The sequence below is a fragment of the Bufo bufo genome, chromosome 5 (assembly GCF_905171765.1).
Source record: "Bufo bufo chromosome 5, aBufBuf1.1, whole genome shotgun sequence".
NCBI classification, from domain to species: Eukaryota; Metazoa; Chordata; class Amphibia; order Anura; family Bufonidae; genus Bufo; species Bufo bufo.
In genome coordinates this window covers 193124088-193143654 of record NC_053393.1, presented here as the reverse complement: position 1 = coordinate 193143654, position 19567 = coordinate 193124088, and the positions used below count along the sequence as shown (strand labels likewise).

Sequence of the window (19567 nt, the reverse complement as noted above, 5' to 3'; positions counted from 1 at the left end):
TCGCTGATAAAGATATTAAACAATATGGGTCCCAGAACAGATCCCTGAGGTACCCCACTGGTAACAAGACCATGGTCTGAATATACTCCATTGACTACAACCCTCTGTTGTCTGTCCCTCATCCACTGCCTAATCCATTCAACAATATGGGAGTCCACGTACAGCCTTATTCTACATAATAAAAAAACTAATCTTTATTTCATGATGCAATAACCTTTGGATGGTAATATATTTTCCTCAAAAATCATTTTATCTAAAAAAAAAAAAAATCAGATTTAAATAAAAAAAATCTGATTTTATATAGATTTTTATCCACCCTGAGCTAAATACGGGGCAATCCTGGTAGAGGCTGGGGCAGAGGTTCAACAACCCTAAACATACAGCTTTAGCTACAATGGAATAGTTTAGATCAAAGCATATTCATCTGTTAGAATGGCCCAGGCAAAAGACCTAAATCCTATTGTGAATCTGTGGCAAGACTTGAAAATTGCTGTTCACAGATGCTCTCCATCCAATGTGACTGAGCTTCTGCTATTTTGCAAAGAAGAATGCGCAAAACTTTCAGCCTCTAGATGTCCAAAGCTGGTAGATACTGTACATACCCCTAAATACTTGCAGCTCTAATTGCAGCGAAATGTGGTCCTACAAAGTATTGACTCAGGGGGCTGAATACAAATGCATGCCACACTTTCCAGATCTTTATTTATTCAAAATTTTGAAATCCATGTACTATTTTTCTTTTCACTTCACGCAAACTTGTTGCTACATAAAATCTCGATAAAATACATTTAAAGGGGTTCTGCAGTTTTTACTAATGATCTATCAAGTGAACAGAGCTTAGCCCCGGCCAGGCCATTGATACTAGTCATGACGTCACTTTGCCTGCGGTAAACAGCGAGAAGGCCGCAGCGCTACTGCCAGCGCTGCTGCCTTCTCAAACAGCTGATCGGCGGGGGTCCCGGGTGTCGGACCCCCACCGATTAGATGCTGATGATCTATCCAGAGGATAGATCATCAGTTTAAAAAAACTGCAGAGCCCCTTTAAGGGCTCCTGCACACGAACGTATTTTCTTTCCATGTCCATTCCGTTTTGCGGAACCATTCATTTCAATGGGTCCGCAAAAAAAAACAAAAAACGGAAGGTTCTCTGTGTGCATTCGGTTTCTGTATGTCCGTATTTTCATTCCGCAAAAAAATAGAACATGTCCTATTATTGTCCGCATTACGGACAAAGATAGTACTGTTCTATTAGGGGCCAGCTGTTCCGTTCCGCCTAATACGGAATGCACATGAACCTGATCCGTTTCTTGCGGACCGCAAAATACATAGTCGTGTGCATGAGGCCTAAGTTTGTCGGTGTAATGTGGAAAAGGTCAAGGGGTATGAATACTTTTTTAAGGCACTGTATATATAACATGCTGACCGTTAGTAAGTATTAATAAAGAGGACTTGTCAGCTCTCCAGACATGCCTATTTTAGTAAATTCCTAATCTATAAAATAACAATAGAAAATAACAGTTCTGGTGCATCTTTTCATAGAACTCTTATGTGCCATTCTTCTGTTATTCCTTTTGGAAATGCTTGAATATATTGACAACTGGGTGTTACCACTTGGGTTCTGTCCCTGCTCAGTTTGACACAATCTGATCAGTGTTGCCAGTGCCAGATTGTGTAGGAATGGTAATTGACCAGTTGTCAATTTATCCATTAATAGTCAGGAGAACGGCATAGTGTAGTTATTAAAGCAGCCCTCCAGTCCAGGGACCAAATTTTGGTTGTGATGGGAAATAGTTTGCAGCCCCTCTGTCATGGACCCATGGGTTTAGGGTCCATCATTTGTGTGTCCTTGCAGTGTCCTGTCCCTGTTGACTTCGAGGCTCTGTGAGAAGCTGCAGAAGCGGACGAGGTTGTAATAGCAGAACAGTAGCTTTTGAAGGAGCCCCGGAACCAATACTGACAAGATGCTGCAGAGAAACACAAATGATGGACTCGGCCCTGGGATCATCGGCACTCTCCCATTCAGGAGCAGAATGGGGAGTGTCTCAGACTACCGATGGGTAGTTGAAGAAGGTGACGCCCATTTTGTGAATTCATTTCAATGACAGATCCAGGAGAGAGGAGTGGAAAGGATCGTCACCAGGTATTGTATCCTAATCCTTATCTCAGATCAAATTTTGCCCCTGGGTCAGAGGGTCATCGTAATCACTTTGCAGTGTGCAATTCCTCAAAATATTTATCAGTAAATTGCCAATTGTGCATTACTATTCCAGTTGACAACAGGGTGTGTCCCTACATATTCTGGCACTGGAATCATGGAGTGGACTTTTTCAGACTGTGTAAGGACAAATCTCCAACTGGTAACACCAACTTGTCAGTGTAGTATTCATACATTGCTAGGAGGAATGACAGAGGAATTGCACAACATAGAATTCTAAGCAAAGATGCTTCAGAATTATTATTCCATAGGGAATGCAAGTAGTTACTAAAACAGACATGTCGGGAGAGATGACAGGTCCTCTTTAATCACAAGATTACATAAAGGGGATGGTTAAGTATTCGGATATGCACATCATACCATTTCTTCTAAGGTAACAACAGTCACAGATGACAGCGGAGGGCAGAAGAATGACTAGATGAGCTGACAGAGCAAGTTTTTCTCCACTTTCATTAATGAACAATAGTGCAGTCAGCTATTGTGATATTACTCCATAATGAAGATTAATTAGTTTTCTCCTGGCTTCCTTTCCCATTTCCTTTCCATAAATATGGTGTACAGTGTGTACTTTTGGTGTATGTATGCAGTGAAAATCTACAAGCCACCCCTGCCTTCTCTGTGAGTAACATGAAAGGTGAACAAGCCCTGCTGTTCTACCAACAAGGGGCTAGAGCGGGATAGATGAGCAATAGTTCAACGTGCTACCCTTTTAATGAATGCGTCAAAGAAAAACACAAATGTAATGAAAGATGTTAGACTTTTTGATGCTGGGAGAAAACTACACGTAAATTGCATTGAAGTTTTGCATGACACAACAGTTGTGTGACGTAATACTGTTTACGCAGTGGGTAGGCACATTCAAGGGGATTGATGAAAAATGACCTTTTTTACGCCAGCCTTAAAGCATACCTGAGCTTTAAAAAAAAAAAAAAGTTTGCATAATAGTTGTGCTTCTTTGTACAATTCTAACTGTGAAGGAACAGGTGTTTTGGGCTTCCCTAAAGTCTTTTTCAGCCATATTATTCCCCTCTTCAGCTGCACAGCTAGATGCATTTCACTCAGAAGCAGGGGTTGTATCCCTTTTGTGAAATCTGCCAGCCGTGTACTGCAGTGGAGTCATTTCTCTTAGGGTACTTTCACACTTGCGTTTTTCTTTTCCGCCATAGAGTTCCGTCACAGGGGCTCTATACCAGAAAAGAACTGATCAGGCATATCCCCATGCATTCTGAATGGAGAGTAAGGGCTCTTTTACACCTGCGTTCTTGTCTTCCGGCATAGAGTTCCGTCGTCGGGGCTCTATGCCGGAAGAATCCTGATCAGGATTATCCTAATGCATTCTGAATGGAGAGAAATCCGTTCAGGATGCATCAGGATGTCTTCAGTTCCGGAACGGAACGTTTTTTGGCCGGAGAAAATACTGCAGCATGCTGCGCTTTTTGCTCCGGCCAAAAATCCGGAACACTTGCCGCAAGGCCGGATCCGGAATTAATGCCCATTGGAAGGCATTGATCCGGATCCGGCCTTAAGCTAAACGTCGTTTCGGCGCATTGCCGGAGCCGACATTTAGCTTTTTCTGAATGGTTACCATGGCTGCAAGGACGCTAAAGTCCTGGCAGCCATGGTAAAGTGTAGCGGGGGAGCAGTATACTTACCGTCCGTGCGGCTCCCCGGGCGCTCCAGAGTGACGTCAGGGCGCCCCAAGCGCATGGATCATGTGATCGCATGCATCACGTCATCCATGCGCATGGGGCGCTCTGACGTCATTCTGGAGCGCCCCGGGAGCCGCACGGACTGTAAGTATACCGCTCCCCCGCTCCCCGCTCCTACTATGGCAACCAGGACTTTAATAGCGTCCTGGGTGCCATAGTAACACTGAAAGCATTTGGAAGATGGTTCCGTCTTCAAATGCTTTCAGTACACTTGCGTTTTTTCCGGATCCGGCGGGCACCTCCGGCAACGGAAGTGCACGCCGGATCCCAACAACGCAAGTGTGAAAGAGGCCTAATCCGTTCAATTTGCATCAGGATGTCTTCAGTTCAGTCGTTTTGACTGATCAGGCAAAAGAGAAAACCGCAGCATGCTACGGTTTTATCTCCGGCCCAAAAAACTGAAGACTTGCCTGAATGCCGGATCCGGCAATTTTTCCCATAGGAATGTATTAGTGCCGGAATGTATTAGAATACCGGAATGCCGGATCCGTCCTTCCGGTCTGCGCATGCGCAGAGTGAAAAAAAGGTGAAAAAAATAAATGCCGGATCTGTTTTTGCCGGATGACACCAGAAAGACTGATCCGGCATTTCAATGCATTTTTTCGATTGATCAGGCATTTTTAAGACTGATCAGGATCCTGATCAGTCTTATTAATGCCATCAGTTGGCATACGTTTTGCCTGATCCGGCAGGCAGTTCCGGCGACGGAACTGCATGCCGGATCTCTCTGCCGCAAGTGTGAAAGTAGCCTTACTTCTCATTATGTTTGTTTTCAGTTCTGCTGCTCACAGAACAGATAAGAAGGGTGAAATCACACTTATAGAAAGGCAGGACATTCCTGTTAACTCTCTGCCATCTTCTGTGTGTCTGTTACCAGGGACAACAGGCAGTGGACTGCAGGTTAGGTGGAAGTGAGACCCCTAGTGGCTATGATTTTCCAGCTTTTTTCAGGTAGATGCAGGCATATTTTTTAAATGAAGTGATTTAGAAATTTGCTAGTTACAAGATTTCTCTATTAAATGAAATGAAATTGTGTGACAGTACAGTGACTCTTTGAGGAAAAATACCCTGCCATAAGGTGTACCAAATTTATTAAGAAGTGCATGCCTCTTAATAAAAATGTGGCACACCTGTGGATATCCATGCTCCAGAAACCAAAACCCACAGTAGCTAGTAGCTGGCATGGATTTCACATGTAATTTAGGCTGGTGTTCTGGTGTAAATAATTGTAAATTTGTTTGGACACATAGACCATACCCCCTCCCGCCCACCTCATATCAACATTATAGAAAAGTGGCAAGTGTAGTGTAAATGGGCACAATTGTAGCAAATTATTTTGCATAAGGACGTTTGTAAATAAACTGCAGCTGGCATAATGGACTTGAGGAATTTCTCTATTGTTTGACTGTAGCCTAAATTCCCACGATGAAAATGAAAGTCGCTAAACTCGAATTCTACCATAGAAGATTAACAGCATGGTCTGCCTAGTCTGCCCTACACATCTTGCAATCTGAGGCATCTTGGTTGTGCTAGGTAGAATTCAACAGACTTTGTTGCATACCCAAAGCTTGGCTCTTAGCAAGCAGAGGGCAGCATCTACCACCCCATTAGTAGTTATAAGTGGACTAGACTTCTGACTATCTCACTGTACAGTGTGTAACCAAAGGATACCAAGTTATTTTGTCCAGACACTAATCAGAACTCAATAAAGAACTTACCAGGAGGTGTTCACACTAAACAAACGGATGAGCTACATGGCAAGAAAAGTTGGGTAAAAATATACATATTGCGATAATACTATAGGTCTCGCATACACACACAGTGTAAGGCCAGCAATAGAACTGATGCGAGACTCCCCCTAGCCTTGCCAACCTATCACAAAACAGGGTTAAGGAGACTTTACGACATTCCAGGGAGCTTCAGGGACAGGTTCCCATGTGGAACCGCCCTTTTCAGGGTGATTACTTAGCTATGTGTTAGAACTATCAGGTTCAACAGAGGCAGTGGCGGTGGCGCTTCCTTTACTCACTGCATAGCGTTTATTTGACAGCCAAATACGTGACCTGCTCCTGCTTGATTGCAGGGTCAGGAACGTTAATGCAGCAATGCCAAAAGATGTTGCCGCAGACTTGATATTTGCATCGCCCACCGTCCAAAGGACAGTGGGTGGTCACTAAGGGGTTAAACACTTGTAACCTGAAGGTTGAACGTCCCCATGAAAAGTATTACTATGCAATCAATCGAGCATTTTAAATGACATATTTCTGCAATATACATCCAATAAAAAGTTTTTTTATCTACATGATATTTTCCTCTGTGGTAGCAGCCCCTGCTGATTCTCATTCTGGTCCACCTTCTCCTGCATTCAGTTGTGGACTAACACTCCGTAGCTTCTCTGAACCGCTCCCCTCTGGGCCGGCATAGTGATCTTATAGTAAAGCGACCCAGGCACCTTTTAATTCATTCATTCTTCTAAATTCATAGAAATATATAGTTATATCTGTCATTAGACGGTGGAGAAGAGAATTGTAGAGCCGTCTGCTACGGTATGTATCTCTGGAGCTATATGTCAGGGACAGTTTTTTTGTGCAGAGAAGGAAGGGGTTAATACGAGCTAATTGCAGTGCATCCTGGGAGATAAAGATGCTTGATTGTCTCATGGGACGAGCTTCAGTCCATCCACAGACAGAGAAGGAAGCCTTTGAGATACAATATGCAAGTAAAAAAAAAAAGATCTGTAACCCAACTTATAATACTGGAGTTCTTCCTAAGTACAATAAACCCTAGTCTTCTAAAGGTTGCTGTTTCTCATTCGGAAACTAATGATGTCTGAATGCTGGAGGCTGCTTTCTCAGGATAACCAGTTCTCTGCTATCTTTTATAGTGTAAGCTAAGCATATGTGGAAAACCCTTCACAAGTACATCTATAAAGAATAGTTCATAATGTCACAGTAAAATCCCCTAGCTCAGTGATTCGACAAACATTGTACATCAAGCCATGGTGCCAGGAAACCATGTTGATCTCCAGACTCAATAGTTCATATTGCGTTTTTTCAGAGGTGACAAAGTGCATAGCCTCTAAGTCCTGATGAATGAATGCTCGTAAGTGTATAGACAACTAGACAACTGTGGATGTATAATGTATGAGTGCAGTGCTAAGGGCTGGGAGTATATTTTCTGTGATTAGTCTTCTCAACTGTCTTTTTTATTTTTTATTTTTTAATATAATTAAAGGCACTTTCCAGTTTTAGGGTTCATGACCCAAACATATTTTTTGTCCGCATCCAATCCGTATTTTTTGCGAGTCAAGTATGGACCCATTCACTTCAGTAGGGCCACAAAAGATGTGGACAGCACAGCGTGTTCGTATGTCCGTTCTGTGGCATATGCAAAAATATAAAACATGTCCCATACTTGTCCGCATTGCGGACAAGGATAGGGCTGTTCTATTATTAGGAGTCATACGTTCCGTTCCGCAAAATGTGGAGCACACACAGCCGGTATCTGTTTTGCAGATCCTCAATTTGCGTACCGCAAAATAGGCAAAGGTCATGTGCATGAGCCCTTACAGTGTGTGAATAAAGCATAAGGGTAAAAGGTTCTGCAACTTTCTTCTATACTTCAATTCCTCCCCATGTCCAAAATCTTTGTGTACAGTGAATGGACAGACCAAATACTATTCAGACTAAAGACTTGTATCAAACAGGTGTGAACTCCCCAGGTTATTACATTTTAGGGTCTGCATTTTGGGGAATTTGTGCCAGGAAGGCACCTGGCGCATATGGTGCATAAGGACGTTTGTAAATAAACTGCAGCTGGCATAATGGACTTGAGGAATTTCTCTATTGTTTGACTGTAGCCTAAATTCCCACGATGAAAATGAAAGTCGCTAAACTCGAATTCTACCATAGAAGATTAACAGCATGGTCTGCCTAGTCTGCCCTACACATCTTGCAATCTGAGGCATCTTGGTTGTGCTAGGTAGAATTCAACAGACTTTGTTGCATACCCAAAGCTTGGCTCTTAGCAAGCAGAGGGCAGCATCTACCACCCCATTAGTAGTTATAAGTGGACTAGACTTCTGACTATCTCACTGTACAGTGTGTAACCAAAGGATACCAAGTTATTTTGTCCAGACACTAATCAGAACTCAATAAAGAACTTACCAGGAGGTGTTCACACTAAACAAACGGATGAGCTACATGGCAAGAAAAGTTGGGTAAAAATATACATATTGCGATAATACTATAGGTCTCGCATACACACACAGTGTAAGGCCAGCAATAGAACTGATGCGAGACTCCCCCTAGCCTTGCCAACCTATCACAAAACAGGGTTAAGGAGACTTTACGACATTCCAGGGAGCTTCAGGGACAGGTTCCCATGTGGAACCGCCCTTTTCAGGGTGATTACTTAGCTATGTGTTAGAACTATCAGGTTCAACAGAGGCAGTGGCGGTGGCGCTTCCTTTACTCACTGCATAGCGTTTATTTGACAGCCAAATACGTGACCTGCTCCTGCTTGATTGCAGGGTCAGGAACGTTAATGCAGCAATGCCAAAAGATGTTGCCGCAGACTTGATATTTGCATCGCCCACCGTCCAAAGGACAGTGGGTGGTCACTAAGGGGTTAAACACTTGTAACCTGAAGGTTGAACGTCCCCATGAAAAGTATTACTATGCAATCAATCGAGCATTTTAAATGACATATTTCTGCAATATACATCCAATAAAAAGTTTTTTTATCTACATGATATTTTCCTCTGTGGTAGCAGCCCCTGCTGATTCTCATTCTGGTCCACCTTCTCCTGCATTCAGTTGTGGACTAACACTCCGTAGCTTCTCTGAACCGCTCCCCTCTGGGCCGGCATAGTGATCTTATAGTAAAGCGACCCAGGCACCTTTTAATTCATTCATTCTTCTAAATTCATAGAAATATATAGTTATATCTGTCATTAGACGGTGGAGAAGAGAATTGTAGAGCCGTCTGCTACGGTATGTATCTCTGGAGCTATATGTCAGGGACAGTTTTTTTGTGCAGAGAAGGAAGGGGTTAATACGAGCTAATTGCAGTGCATCCTGGGAGATAAAGATGCTTGATTGTCTCATGGGACGAGCTTCAGTCCATCCACAGACAGAGAAGGAAGCCTTTGAGATACAATATGCAAGTAAAAAAAAAAAGATCTGTAACCCAACTTATAATACTGGAGTTCTTCCTAAGTACAATAAACCCTAGTCTTCTAAAGGTTGCTGTTTCTCATTCGGAAACTAATGATGTCTGAATGCTGGAGGCTGCTTTCTCAGGATAACCAGTTCTCTGCTATCTTTTATAGTGTAAGCTAAGCATATGTGGAAAACCCTTCACAAGTACATCTATAAAGAATAGTTCATAATGTCACAGTAAAATCCCCTAGCTCAGTGATTCGACAAACATTGTACATCAAGCCATGGTGCCAGGAAACCATGTTGATCTCCAGACTCAATAGTTCATATTGCGTTTTTTCAGAGGTGACAAAGTGCATAGCCTCTAAGTCCTGATGAATGAATGCTCGTAAGTGTATAGACAACTAGACAACTGTGGATGTATAATGTATGAGTGCAGTGCTAAGGGCTGGGAGTATATTTTCTGTGATTAGTCTTCTCAACTGTCTTTTTTATTTTTTATTTTTTAATATAATTAAAGGCACTTTCCAGTTTTAGGGTTCATGACCCAAACATATTTTTTGTCCGCATCCAATCCGTATTTTTTGCGAGTCAAGTATGGACCCATTCACTTCAGTAGGGCCACAAAAGATGTGGACAGCACAGCGTGTTCGTATGTCCGTTCTGTGGCATATGCAAAAATATAAAACATGTCCCATACTTGTCCGCATTGCGGACAAGGATAGGGCTGTTCTATTATTAGGAGTCATACGTTCCGTTCCGCAAAATGTGGAGCACACACAGCCGGTATCTGTTTTGCAGATCCTCAATTTGCGTACCGCAAAATAGGCAAAGGTCATGTGCATGAGCCCTTACAGTGTGTGAATAAAGCATAAGGGTAAAAGGTTCTGCAACTTTCTTCTATACTTCAATTCCTCCCCATGTCCAAAATCTTTGTGTACAGTGAATGGACAGACCAAATACTATTCAGACTAAAGACTTGTATCAAACAGGTGTGAACTCCCCAGGTTATTACATTTTAGGGTCTGCATTTTGGGGAATTTGTGCCAGGAAGGCACCTGGCGCATATGGTGACCGTAGCCACAGGCCCCCTGTGAGGAATATGGATTATTATTTAATGTCAGCCATGTTCCCACACCAGCCGTCTGCTGTCAGATAGCAGAGGTAGTGAACTCCACAGGGGGGCCCTGCTTCAAAGCCCAGCCAAATGGCAGAGAACTTCTAGCAGGCCACCTTTGTGTACTATTTCTCACCTCGATTCAGATAGCACGGATCCTGCAGGAAAACTTCCCTGCAGGGGGTCTAAGCCATTCACCACTTCAATGAAACTATCAGACATATTGGAACCGGCAATTCATAACGAATTATGAATCACCCGTGCATCACATACATAAATCAGATACATATTTGTGTCCCTGTGGCCACAATGAACAGGCCCATGGTCATTGTTTAGTGGTGGGATGCCAGGGAGGGGAGATATACATATCTCCCCACAGAAACCAAATAACGGTACTATGCTTGGACTCTACTGGTAGCCGGAACCCAGATGGATCCATTGGTCCCAGAACCACCTCCCTGTAACTTTCTGGTTTGGAGCCATGAGTCCTAATCGGTTTTGTAGCTCATTTGCTGCCAGCCCCAGAAGAGGGGGAGTGGACTTCTCCCAGAGGCCGGGAGGGGAGGGGCCGGCTACAGATAAAAAGGCTCGTGCCCGCAAGCGGGCGTGTCTTTTTCTCTGAAGGGGGGGTCACATCATGCCATGCGTTTAGAGGGACCTGCAACCTGCTGACATCACTGCCTCCCATGTGACTACAGCTAAGAACTCATCACAACTCAAAGGACTCGTATACCTGGTAAACTGACCTTTTTGTTCTGCTTAACCCTGTTTGTACCATGCCATCTGTATTTACCACTCAGACCACTGTATATATTTTCTGTGTATATTGTGTCTAGTGAGCCCTTAAGGCAATTAAATATATAATTTTATCTTGTGCTGTCTTGTATCTTGATCACGAATCCCCACTTCCGTGTTTCGGCCTAGTTATACGCTACTGCGGGTTGGTTTCTCACCCTATATAATCCCGTTAGCCGACCGGGCTTATATCAAACAAGAAGCTGGTGGCAGTCTTCCCGGGCTGAGGAAGCGCTGTTTCACTGGGGCAGTGAAAAGGCTCCCTCAGCTTGTTGCCCGTGTGGACGGAGGAGGAGTCTGTGAACACTGTACCCAGCTGACCTTACCTGCTCCTCAGCAACGGCGTAATGTCACGCCTTGGTAACCAGTGACTATACCGTATCTTGCTGGCTCTACGTATTTGACGTCCGGCGGCAGCGAAGTGCGATATTCGTCACACCCCCATTTACCCGACAGAAGCCAAGATGTGTCCTTTTGGCCTCATTGGGCTGGTATGCCCAGTATACCTTTTTATCTGCACAGGAAAATGCAGCAAGACTATGTTTTCTTGTGTAGATGTGGATGACAAAAATGTGCACATTTTTAAAGGGGTTATCCAACCCCTATAATGACCCCCCCTAATTCCTGGGCTACTCATATTATACTTACCCTGCTCTCTGGCACCCACGTCGCTGCTGATCCCCACACGGCCGCCACTGCATCTTCCCGTCATGCGGATCAAAACATCTGGTAACGGGTGGCAACAGCCAATAGCTGGCCACGACAGAGCCAAGCCTCCCTAGTATCACCCACGATGTTAGGGAAATGCAGCGGCGACCTTGTGGGGACCAGGAGCGACGCAGGTGGCGTGGAGCTGGGTAAGTATAATCCATATGAAGGGCCCAGGAATTAGGGAGGTCATTATAGGGGTTGGATAGCCTCTTTAATAATTTAAATGAAATTTACAACTCCTCTTAGCTATACCCCTTCCTCATGAAACTTTGCAGGTAGGGTCAAAACTATTATAGTCGTAGCATGGTATTTTAAGTTTCACAACTTCCTATGAGTGGGACCACCTTTAAAGGGAACCAGTCATTTCTACTATGCTGTCCTCACTGAGGGCAGTATAGTGTAGTGAGAGACTCGCTGATTTCTGGCGGGGCTTTTAGAGTGCTGACATGCCAAACCTCACAGTTCACCCCAGCGATATGAGGGAGATGAGTCCAATGAGGCTCACGTCTCCATCCTCATGATGATAATTGTCACTACATTTTGGAGCCTCAGTGAGGGCAGTATAGTACAGGTGACCGGTTCCACGAGGATAGGTCATCAGTATAGTTAACTGACCATCCCATGTAAGGGCGCTACCGTATTTACTTGTGTGTTTGGTAACTGGGCCAGACTTGCTTCGAGCTAAAGTAATCGCACCCTAATTCTGAGTTTGCTCATTTTATATGATTTGGGGAATTCCTCAGGAGCTTCCAATATCAGTCTATTTTACCAAGTGTTCATTCATCCATCTATCCTAGCTAATCTGAATGGTGCGAGTAGCTAACAGACTTTTTAATTACCAGCCTCAAAGCATATTAAGGAAATGTACTGTTATATATACAAACAAAGGGGGTGACAACACCAGAAGACTAAGAAGCAGAAAAAAACCTGACAAGGCTTTCCGTTTGTGGATTTTATTAGCAAATCAAACCTAATTAAGTTCTCCGATGCAATGAAAATGGCATCATGCATCTTGCCAGGAAGAAGGGTAATTAGACGGAGCAGTCCAATAAAGAGCTGATGTCTATAATGTTACTCCATGGCTTGCAGGGAGGGGAAGGAGCCTTCACCTGGGGAGCCATGAATCAACATTATTGCACTTTAGCACTTTATTCAGCTGATCTCACTAATGAGCTCTCCTCCTGGAAAGATGCATGAGGCTGCCGCGCTTCAAGACTTACCTCAATGTGTTTACAGTGAAACGGATATCAGCACCACAAGTTTAAACTCTCTTGATCTGTAAAAGCTGAGTTTTATTACCCATGAAGAACGGTTTGTGTTGTATATGTGCTGCAGCATGGCCAAAATCTGTGCAAAGACGAATGTGAAGATTGAATCATATATTCTGTGCTCACAGTGTATCGAACATGATTCTACACACATTCTTGGTTCTTTGGATCTAGTATACATGTGATTGAATCATACGGCAGAGGTGTTCCCAGTACTAATGCTTATATGTTGCAAGGTGGAGCTATACTAAGTGTACTAACACTATTGTTTTTAAGGGAAAGTTAGCCCCAAAAATTTGAAAAGTTGTATTTATCATGTAGAGAAAGTTAATACAAGCCACTTACTAAAGTATTGTTACTATCCATATTGCCTCCTTTGCTGGCTGGATTCATTTATTCATCAAATTACACTGCTTGTTTCCATGGTTACGAACACCCTGCAATCCAGCAGCGGTGGCCCTACTTGCACACTATAGGAAAAAGCATCAGCCTATGTGCCCACCCATGGTCCCAGCCACCAGAGAGGGTGACACTTTCTCCGTTACTGTGCAAGCACGACCACTGCTGATAGTTTTCAGGGTGGTCGTAACCATGGAAACAAGCAGTGTATAATGTGATTTAAAAATTAATCCAGCCAGCAAAGGATGCAATATGGACAATCACAATACATAAGTGGCTTGTATTAACTTCCTCTACATAATAAATGCCACGTGCTGAAGTGAGACAACCTCTTTAAGCAAATTGAAGATGAAATGATCTCCAAAAGGTATAAAGTTAAAGATGAGACTTTCCCTTTATATTTTAAGCAAAAAGTTTTCTTTTCTTTTTTTTTTTTTCATCTTTTACATTTTAAAAATAACAAAAAAGGAAAAGGGCCCGAAGTAAAACTTTGGGCACCTTGTATGGTTAGTACCTAGTAGCACCCCCTTTGACAAGTATCACAGCTTGTGAATGCATTTTGTAGCCAGCCAAGAGTCTTTAAATTCTTATTTGAGGGATTTCCTTCCATTCTTCTTTGCAAAAGTCTTCCAGTTCTGTGGGTCGTCTTGCATGCACTGCTCTTTTGAGGTCTATCCACAGATTTTCAATGATGCTCAGATCAGGGAACTCGGGAGGCCATGGTAAAACCTTCAGCTTGAGCCTTTTGAGGTAGTACCGTATTTTTCGCCCTATAAGACGCACCGGCCCATAAGACGCACCTAGGTTTTTGAGGAGGAAAATAAGAAAAAAAAAATTTGAACCAATAGGTGTGCTTTTGGTGGGTTTTGAACTAATTGTGGTCTGTGGATGGCGCACTGTTATGGGGGATCTGTGGATGGCGCACTGTTATGGGGGATCTGTGAATGGCGAACTGTTATGGGGGATCTGTGGATTGTGAACTGTTATGGGGGATCTGTGGGTGACGCACTGTTATGGGGGATCTGTGGGTGACGCACTGTTATGGGGGATCTGTGGGTGACACTTATGGGGGATCTGTGGGTGACACTTATGGGGGATCTGTGGGTGACACTTATGGGGGATCTGTGGGTGACACTTATGGGGGATCTGTGGGTGGCTCTTATTGGGGTCTCTGGATGGCACTGTTATGGGGATCTGTGGATGACACATATATAGCATCTTATGCTATGTGTCATCTACAGATCCCCTCCATAACAGTGTCCCTGTAGTGAATGACCCTCAGTACAGGGGTAATCGCATAATCAGCGCTACTTACAACTACAAGCGCTCGGTAGGTAGCAGAGAGGAGGGAGGAGGCAGGCCGAGAGGACGGGCGCTGGCAGCGTGAGTCACTACGTCATGCGCCCATGCCGCCTGCTTCATTCATAGTGGGCAGCGCAGGCGCGTGACGTAGTGACTCACGCTGCCAGCGCCCGTCCTCCCGGCCTGCCTCCTCCCTCCTCTCTGCTACCTACCGATCGCTTGTAGTTGTAAGTAGCGCTGATTATGCGATACACCCGCCGCGCGGCATCGTGGCGAGTGTATCATTGAAAATTCTGCAAAATCAGCAGCATTCGCCCCATAAGATGCACTGCTATTTTTCCCCCACTTTTTTGGGGGGGGGGGGAAGTGCGTCTTATAGGGCGAAAAATACGGTATATTGTGAATTTTCAGGTGTGTTTAAGATAATTATTCATTTGTGGAATCCATTCTCTTTTCAACTTCAGTTTCATTGAACCCATTCTTCCCTCTGCAACACAACCACAAAGCATGATTGATCCACCCCATGCTCAATGGTTGGGGAGGTGTTCTTTTCATGAGACCTCAGTCAAAGTAATCTGAGCGCTCAAATCTCCTTGGGATCCCATAGTTTTGCAAGTACTCCTTTCCTTTTTCACTCTAAAATTGTACAAAACCAAAAAAAGTAGACCATGATAATGCTTAAAATGTTGAAAAGTGTGTTTTTAACTTTATACCTTTCAGAGATCATTACATCTTCAACTTGCTTAATTGTTCACAGTAACAGTCATTTTGACAAGGGGTGGCCAAACTTTTCCATGCCACTGTACTATGGGTGGTGATATGAGTTCCTCATTCAGCATCATCATGTTGTAGCGGTAGCGCCTCTGCCCCACACATGTTGGTCACTGAATCATTACAACATTTTTAGGTAAAGCTGTTCGTCACATTGCCCCTCACAACACAAGCACCTCATGCCCATTCTACTTTCTCACGTCTCTTGTCAGTTGCAGGCTTAGAAAAAAATCATGTGTCTAATATTGTTATCTGGAAAAATGATACCATGGAAGTTGAACTACCTTCATTCTACCTTGAACTAGTAAATTGAAATGAATAATTTGACAGATGAAAGAACTGCTTAATGAGGGACCAAGGAGTATAGCGTTTCTGGCAGATGACTCACCCCATTAGTGCTTTCTTATTTCCTTTGGGCCACATGGTTGGAACCCTTCATGCCAATATTCTGCTATTCTCTCTACATTAGAACAGACAAAATGAAGGACTTTTTTACATGAATATGTTCCTTTGGCCTGTCAGACTACTCTGTAACCTGGGAGATTGAAGTAGAATTACCTTCTCCCACATATGGTATTATCCTGCACTTTTACGCTCAGACATGATGGCAGTATCTTATATGCAGATATTTGAGAAACTAATGCTATTCTGACATTCCTCATATGTCTCGCGTATATTCTTACTCTGTGCAAAGTTTTCAGCATTCTCTACTTTTTTGGGTTAGAACTTGAAAAAAATACTTTGGGGCACATTTATTAAGACCGGTGTTTTAGACGCTTGTCTTAATAAGGCCCTGCAATGGATCCGCCGGAGTTATGAAGGCGTAGAAAATGGTAAATTAAACAGGCTTGCTGGCCTGTCCCCTTCCCCGCTCACACCGCACCCACCTTTGTACACCTGGCTTGAGTGGGGAGAAGTCCAGATTGCGGCACAGAGGACCTTTGCGCCGCAGTCTGTGTCAGATTGTTGTTGTGTTCTGTTTAATAAATGACCCCCTCGGTCTACTAATTTGTGAAAGTGTGTTTGTACAGTGTCTATCTGTCAATCCATCCACCCATCCAAATTTTTATTTCTACGATGTTGACATGTCCTGCAGCACTTCACAAGTTGAGAGTATATGAACAGACAATAGGAGTGAGGGTCCTGCAAGAGCTTACACATTCTGTCTGTCTATCCAACCATCATAATCTTTACTTCTATAATGTCTGTTTATTCAGCAGCACTTTACAATCCGAGGGTTCGTGAACAAAAAATCCATACATTTAAAACAATAGTAGTGAGGGCCCTGCAACATCTTTCTATCTTATCTGTCTATTGTTAGGATCTGGGTGTGAACAGTTGTCGGTGGTGATAGATTTCACAAGATTATCAGTTTAAAAAGTCCAATATCGTTTATTTTTCCATCCAAATTATACATTCACTTGAGTAAATTCACAGCACCAAAATTGAACACAAACAACAAAATAAAAGTCCTTGCCTGTCTGGACGCTAAGTAACAGTCTTTTTTTTTTGCATAACACTGGATATTAGGCTTTACACAGCCCACAGCTCAAGCAGCTTCCAGCACTGAGGCTGAATAAGTTTATCCTCACTGTGAGCCCAGCAGCTACACTTGGGTTTGCCTCAGGCTAAGGGACAGTATTCTACTGGAGTGAAGAGGGAATGGCCTGTCCCACTACCAACACCTACAAGCCATTACATAAAAATACAGGTCCATAAAGAACTTTGAAGAAACGTGAGTCAGCAAACTACACATCGCTGAAACCAACCAACTTTCCTGGATTCTTTTACCTCCCCAACTGAGCATTCTGGGTGAGATATGTACCCCATCCAGTACTTATCCATCTAATCTATCTTCTGTGGAGGCCCTGACTCTTAATAGACATATACAGCATGACCTGTCTTTATTTGAGATTATTGCTGTCAACTGTTTTGTCTATCCTATTGATTGACTTCAGAAACACTTCTAATGCCTGTATATTGCTGCCACTGCAGAGAAAAGAATCCCACCTTCCCATCTTAGTTCTAACAATGCAGGTTACTTATTGTGCTTCTTTCTTGTAGCGGTGACCATCAATCACTATAATACTTTAAACCTCTGGATGAGGTTTGGCCTGTAAAGTTTAATGGTTGGTATGTCGCTATGAACTGCTCAGTGGTGTCTGGATTTTACAGTACTTTTGACATAAAATGTACATAAAGCTGTATTTTGTGATATGATTTGTCCCACACCTAACCTGCCTTCAGTAACTTTTAAATGTGAAATTTATCCTGGTGCATTTGGAAAGGTTTTTGCCTTTCTTCTGATTCAGCTTTTTTTTTCTGGCAAAAAAGGGTAACTAATATATCTTGGAGAAGATCTAATCCGTATGCAAATCACACAACTGAATTCTCTTCTCTGAGGAGACCAATAATTTTTGCCGGGGATGAGTTGTTTCCAACACATTTGTCTACTACACCCCTTTGAGCTGAATAAAAGATCCATGTTTGTAGGGGAGTCGGGAACATAGCTTCATAGCTTGGACAACAGCTGCCTGACCTGTATTTAAAATTAGAGCTCATCATGTTAGAGTGGGACAGTTCCTAAATGAAGAAGGGTCTCAAATGAGATGTAGACATGGATTATGTTCGGGAGTTCTAAAAAGCTCACAGTGGTTCACCATTGTCTGGTTGTCTCTGATCCTTCATGTAGGGTCTTCAGATGCCAAATCTTCCACTAGAAGAACATATGTAACTACTGCTGTACCAGAAAAGCACATTCTCTCTAATTCACTGAATGGAGATCAAAACAGTACCCTTATGACCTCTGCTAGGCTGCTATACGTTGGTATACCCTTAGTTTTGCTGCACATATAGCATACAGAGGCATGCAATAAAAAAAGTTTACTGCTCTGTTTAATTTTTAATTTTTTTTTGCAATTTACATGGGATTCTATTGGTGACGGATATAACTGTATGCCTGTACAGTGTCATCCATTGGGGGTAAATGTCAGAAATGCCAGAAATCACAATGTCAATGACAAAAACACAATGTGAAGCAGCCTATTTCCAATGCTTGTGTCATAGCGTAAATTCATTTTTTTTAATATATATATATATATTTCAGTGCTACAATTTCAAAGGCAGCACCAATAAAGAAAAGTCCATTGGTAAGAAAACCTATGAAGAGCATACAACAGCGGACAAGAACCTGCCTTAGCCAAGCTGCATACATAGAGAGGTACAGTATGTGAGTTGGAAAATGTCCGATACTGCTTTGTTGGAAGTGCAGTTGTTGGGCATGGTTATGGCCATTATCTGCAAGGTAGCTCAAGAGTAAAAGCCGCTCAGATTTGAGATAAATGAAATTCTGCAAACCATTTTGTGTAAGTTATGAGTGAACGCATCACTTGGAATCTGTTCCTCTCTGATATGCTTTTCAAGCCTAAGCAGCGCCGTGGTTTAACAGAATGTGACTTTTGGTGTGTAAATTTATCATGTAGCTCTTTTCTTGCATGTAAATCTATTATTTGATTCTTTCACCTCTAAAGGAACAGATTTCACTTTTTGGTCATTCTTGACATTTTAATCTACTATTTTCTTTTATTAATTGATTACAATAATTTCCTTAGGCCCCTTTCACACGGGCGAGTATTCCGCGCAGATGCGATGCGTGAGTTGAACGTATTGCACCCGCACTGAATCATGACCCATTCATTTCTATGGGGCTGTGCACACGAGCGGTGATTTTCACGCATCACTTCGCAGCATGCTCCTCTTTGTGCGTTTTTCACGTAACGCAGGCCCCATAGAAATGAATGGGGTTGCGTGAAAATCGCAAGCAAGTGCGGATGCGGTGCGATTTTCACGCACGGTTGCTAGGAGACGATCGGGATGGAGACCCGATCATTATTATTTCCCCTTATAACATGGTTATAAGGGAAAATAATAGCATTCTGAATACATGGTTATAAGGGAAAATAATAGCATTCTGAATACAGAATGCATAGTAAAACATTGCTGGAGAGGTTAAAAAAAAATGTAAAAAAATTTAACTCACCTTAGTCCACTTGATCGCATAGCCCGGCATCTCGTCTGTCTTCATCTGATCTCTGTGCAGCAATAGGACCTGTGGTGAC

The 19567-nt window shown here is 43.0% G+C and overlaps 1 protein-coding gene across 2 annotated transcripts in view; it reads left to right on the top strand.

Annotated features, from left to right (window-relative positions):
- FBXO15 (F-box protein 15) overlaps nucleotides 1-19567 on the top strand; it is a 176376-nt gene that overhangs the window by 65726 nt on the left and 91083 nt on the right. For both annotated transcript variants that reach the window (XM_040432625.1, XM_040432624.1), the window contains exon 3: nucleotides 18556-18669. In XM_040432625.1, the coding sequence (XP_040288559.1) occupies nucleotides 18556-18669 (114 nt within the window). The remainder of the gene's footprint in view (nucleotides 1-18555; nucleotides 18670-19567) is intronic.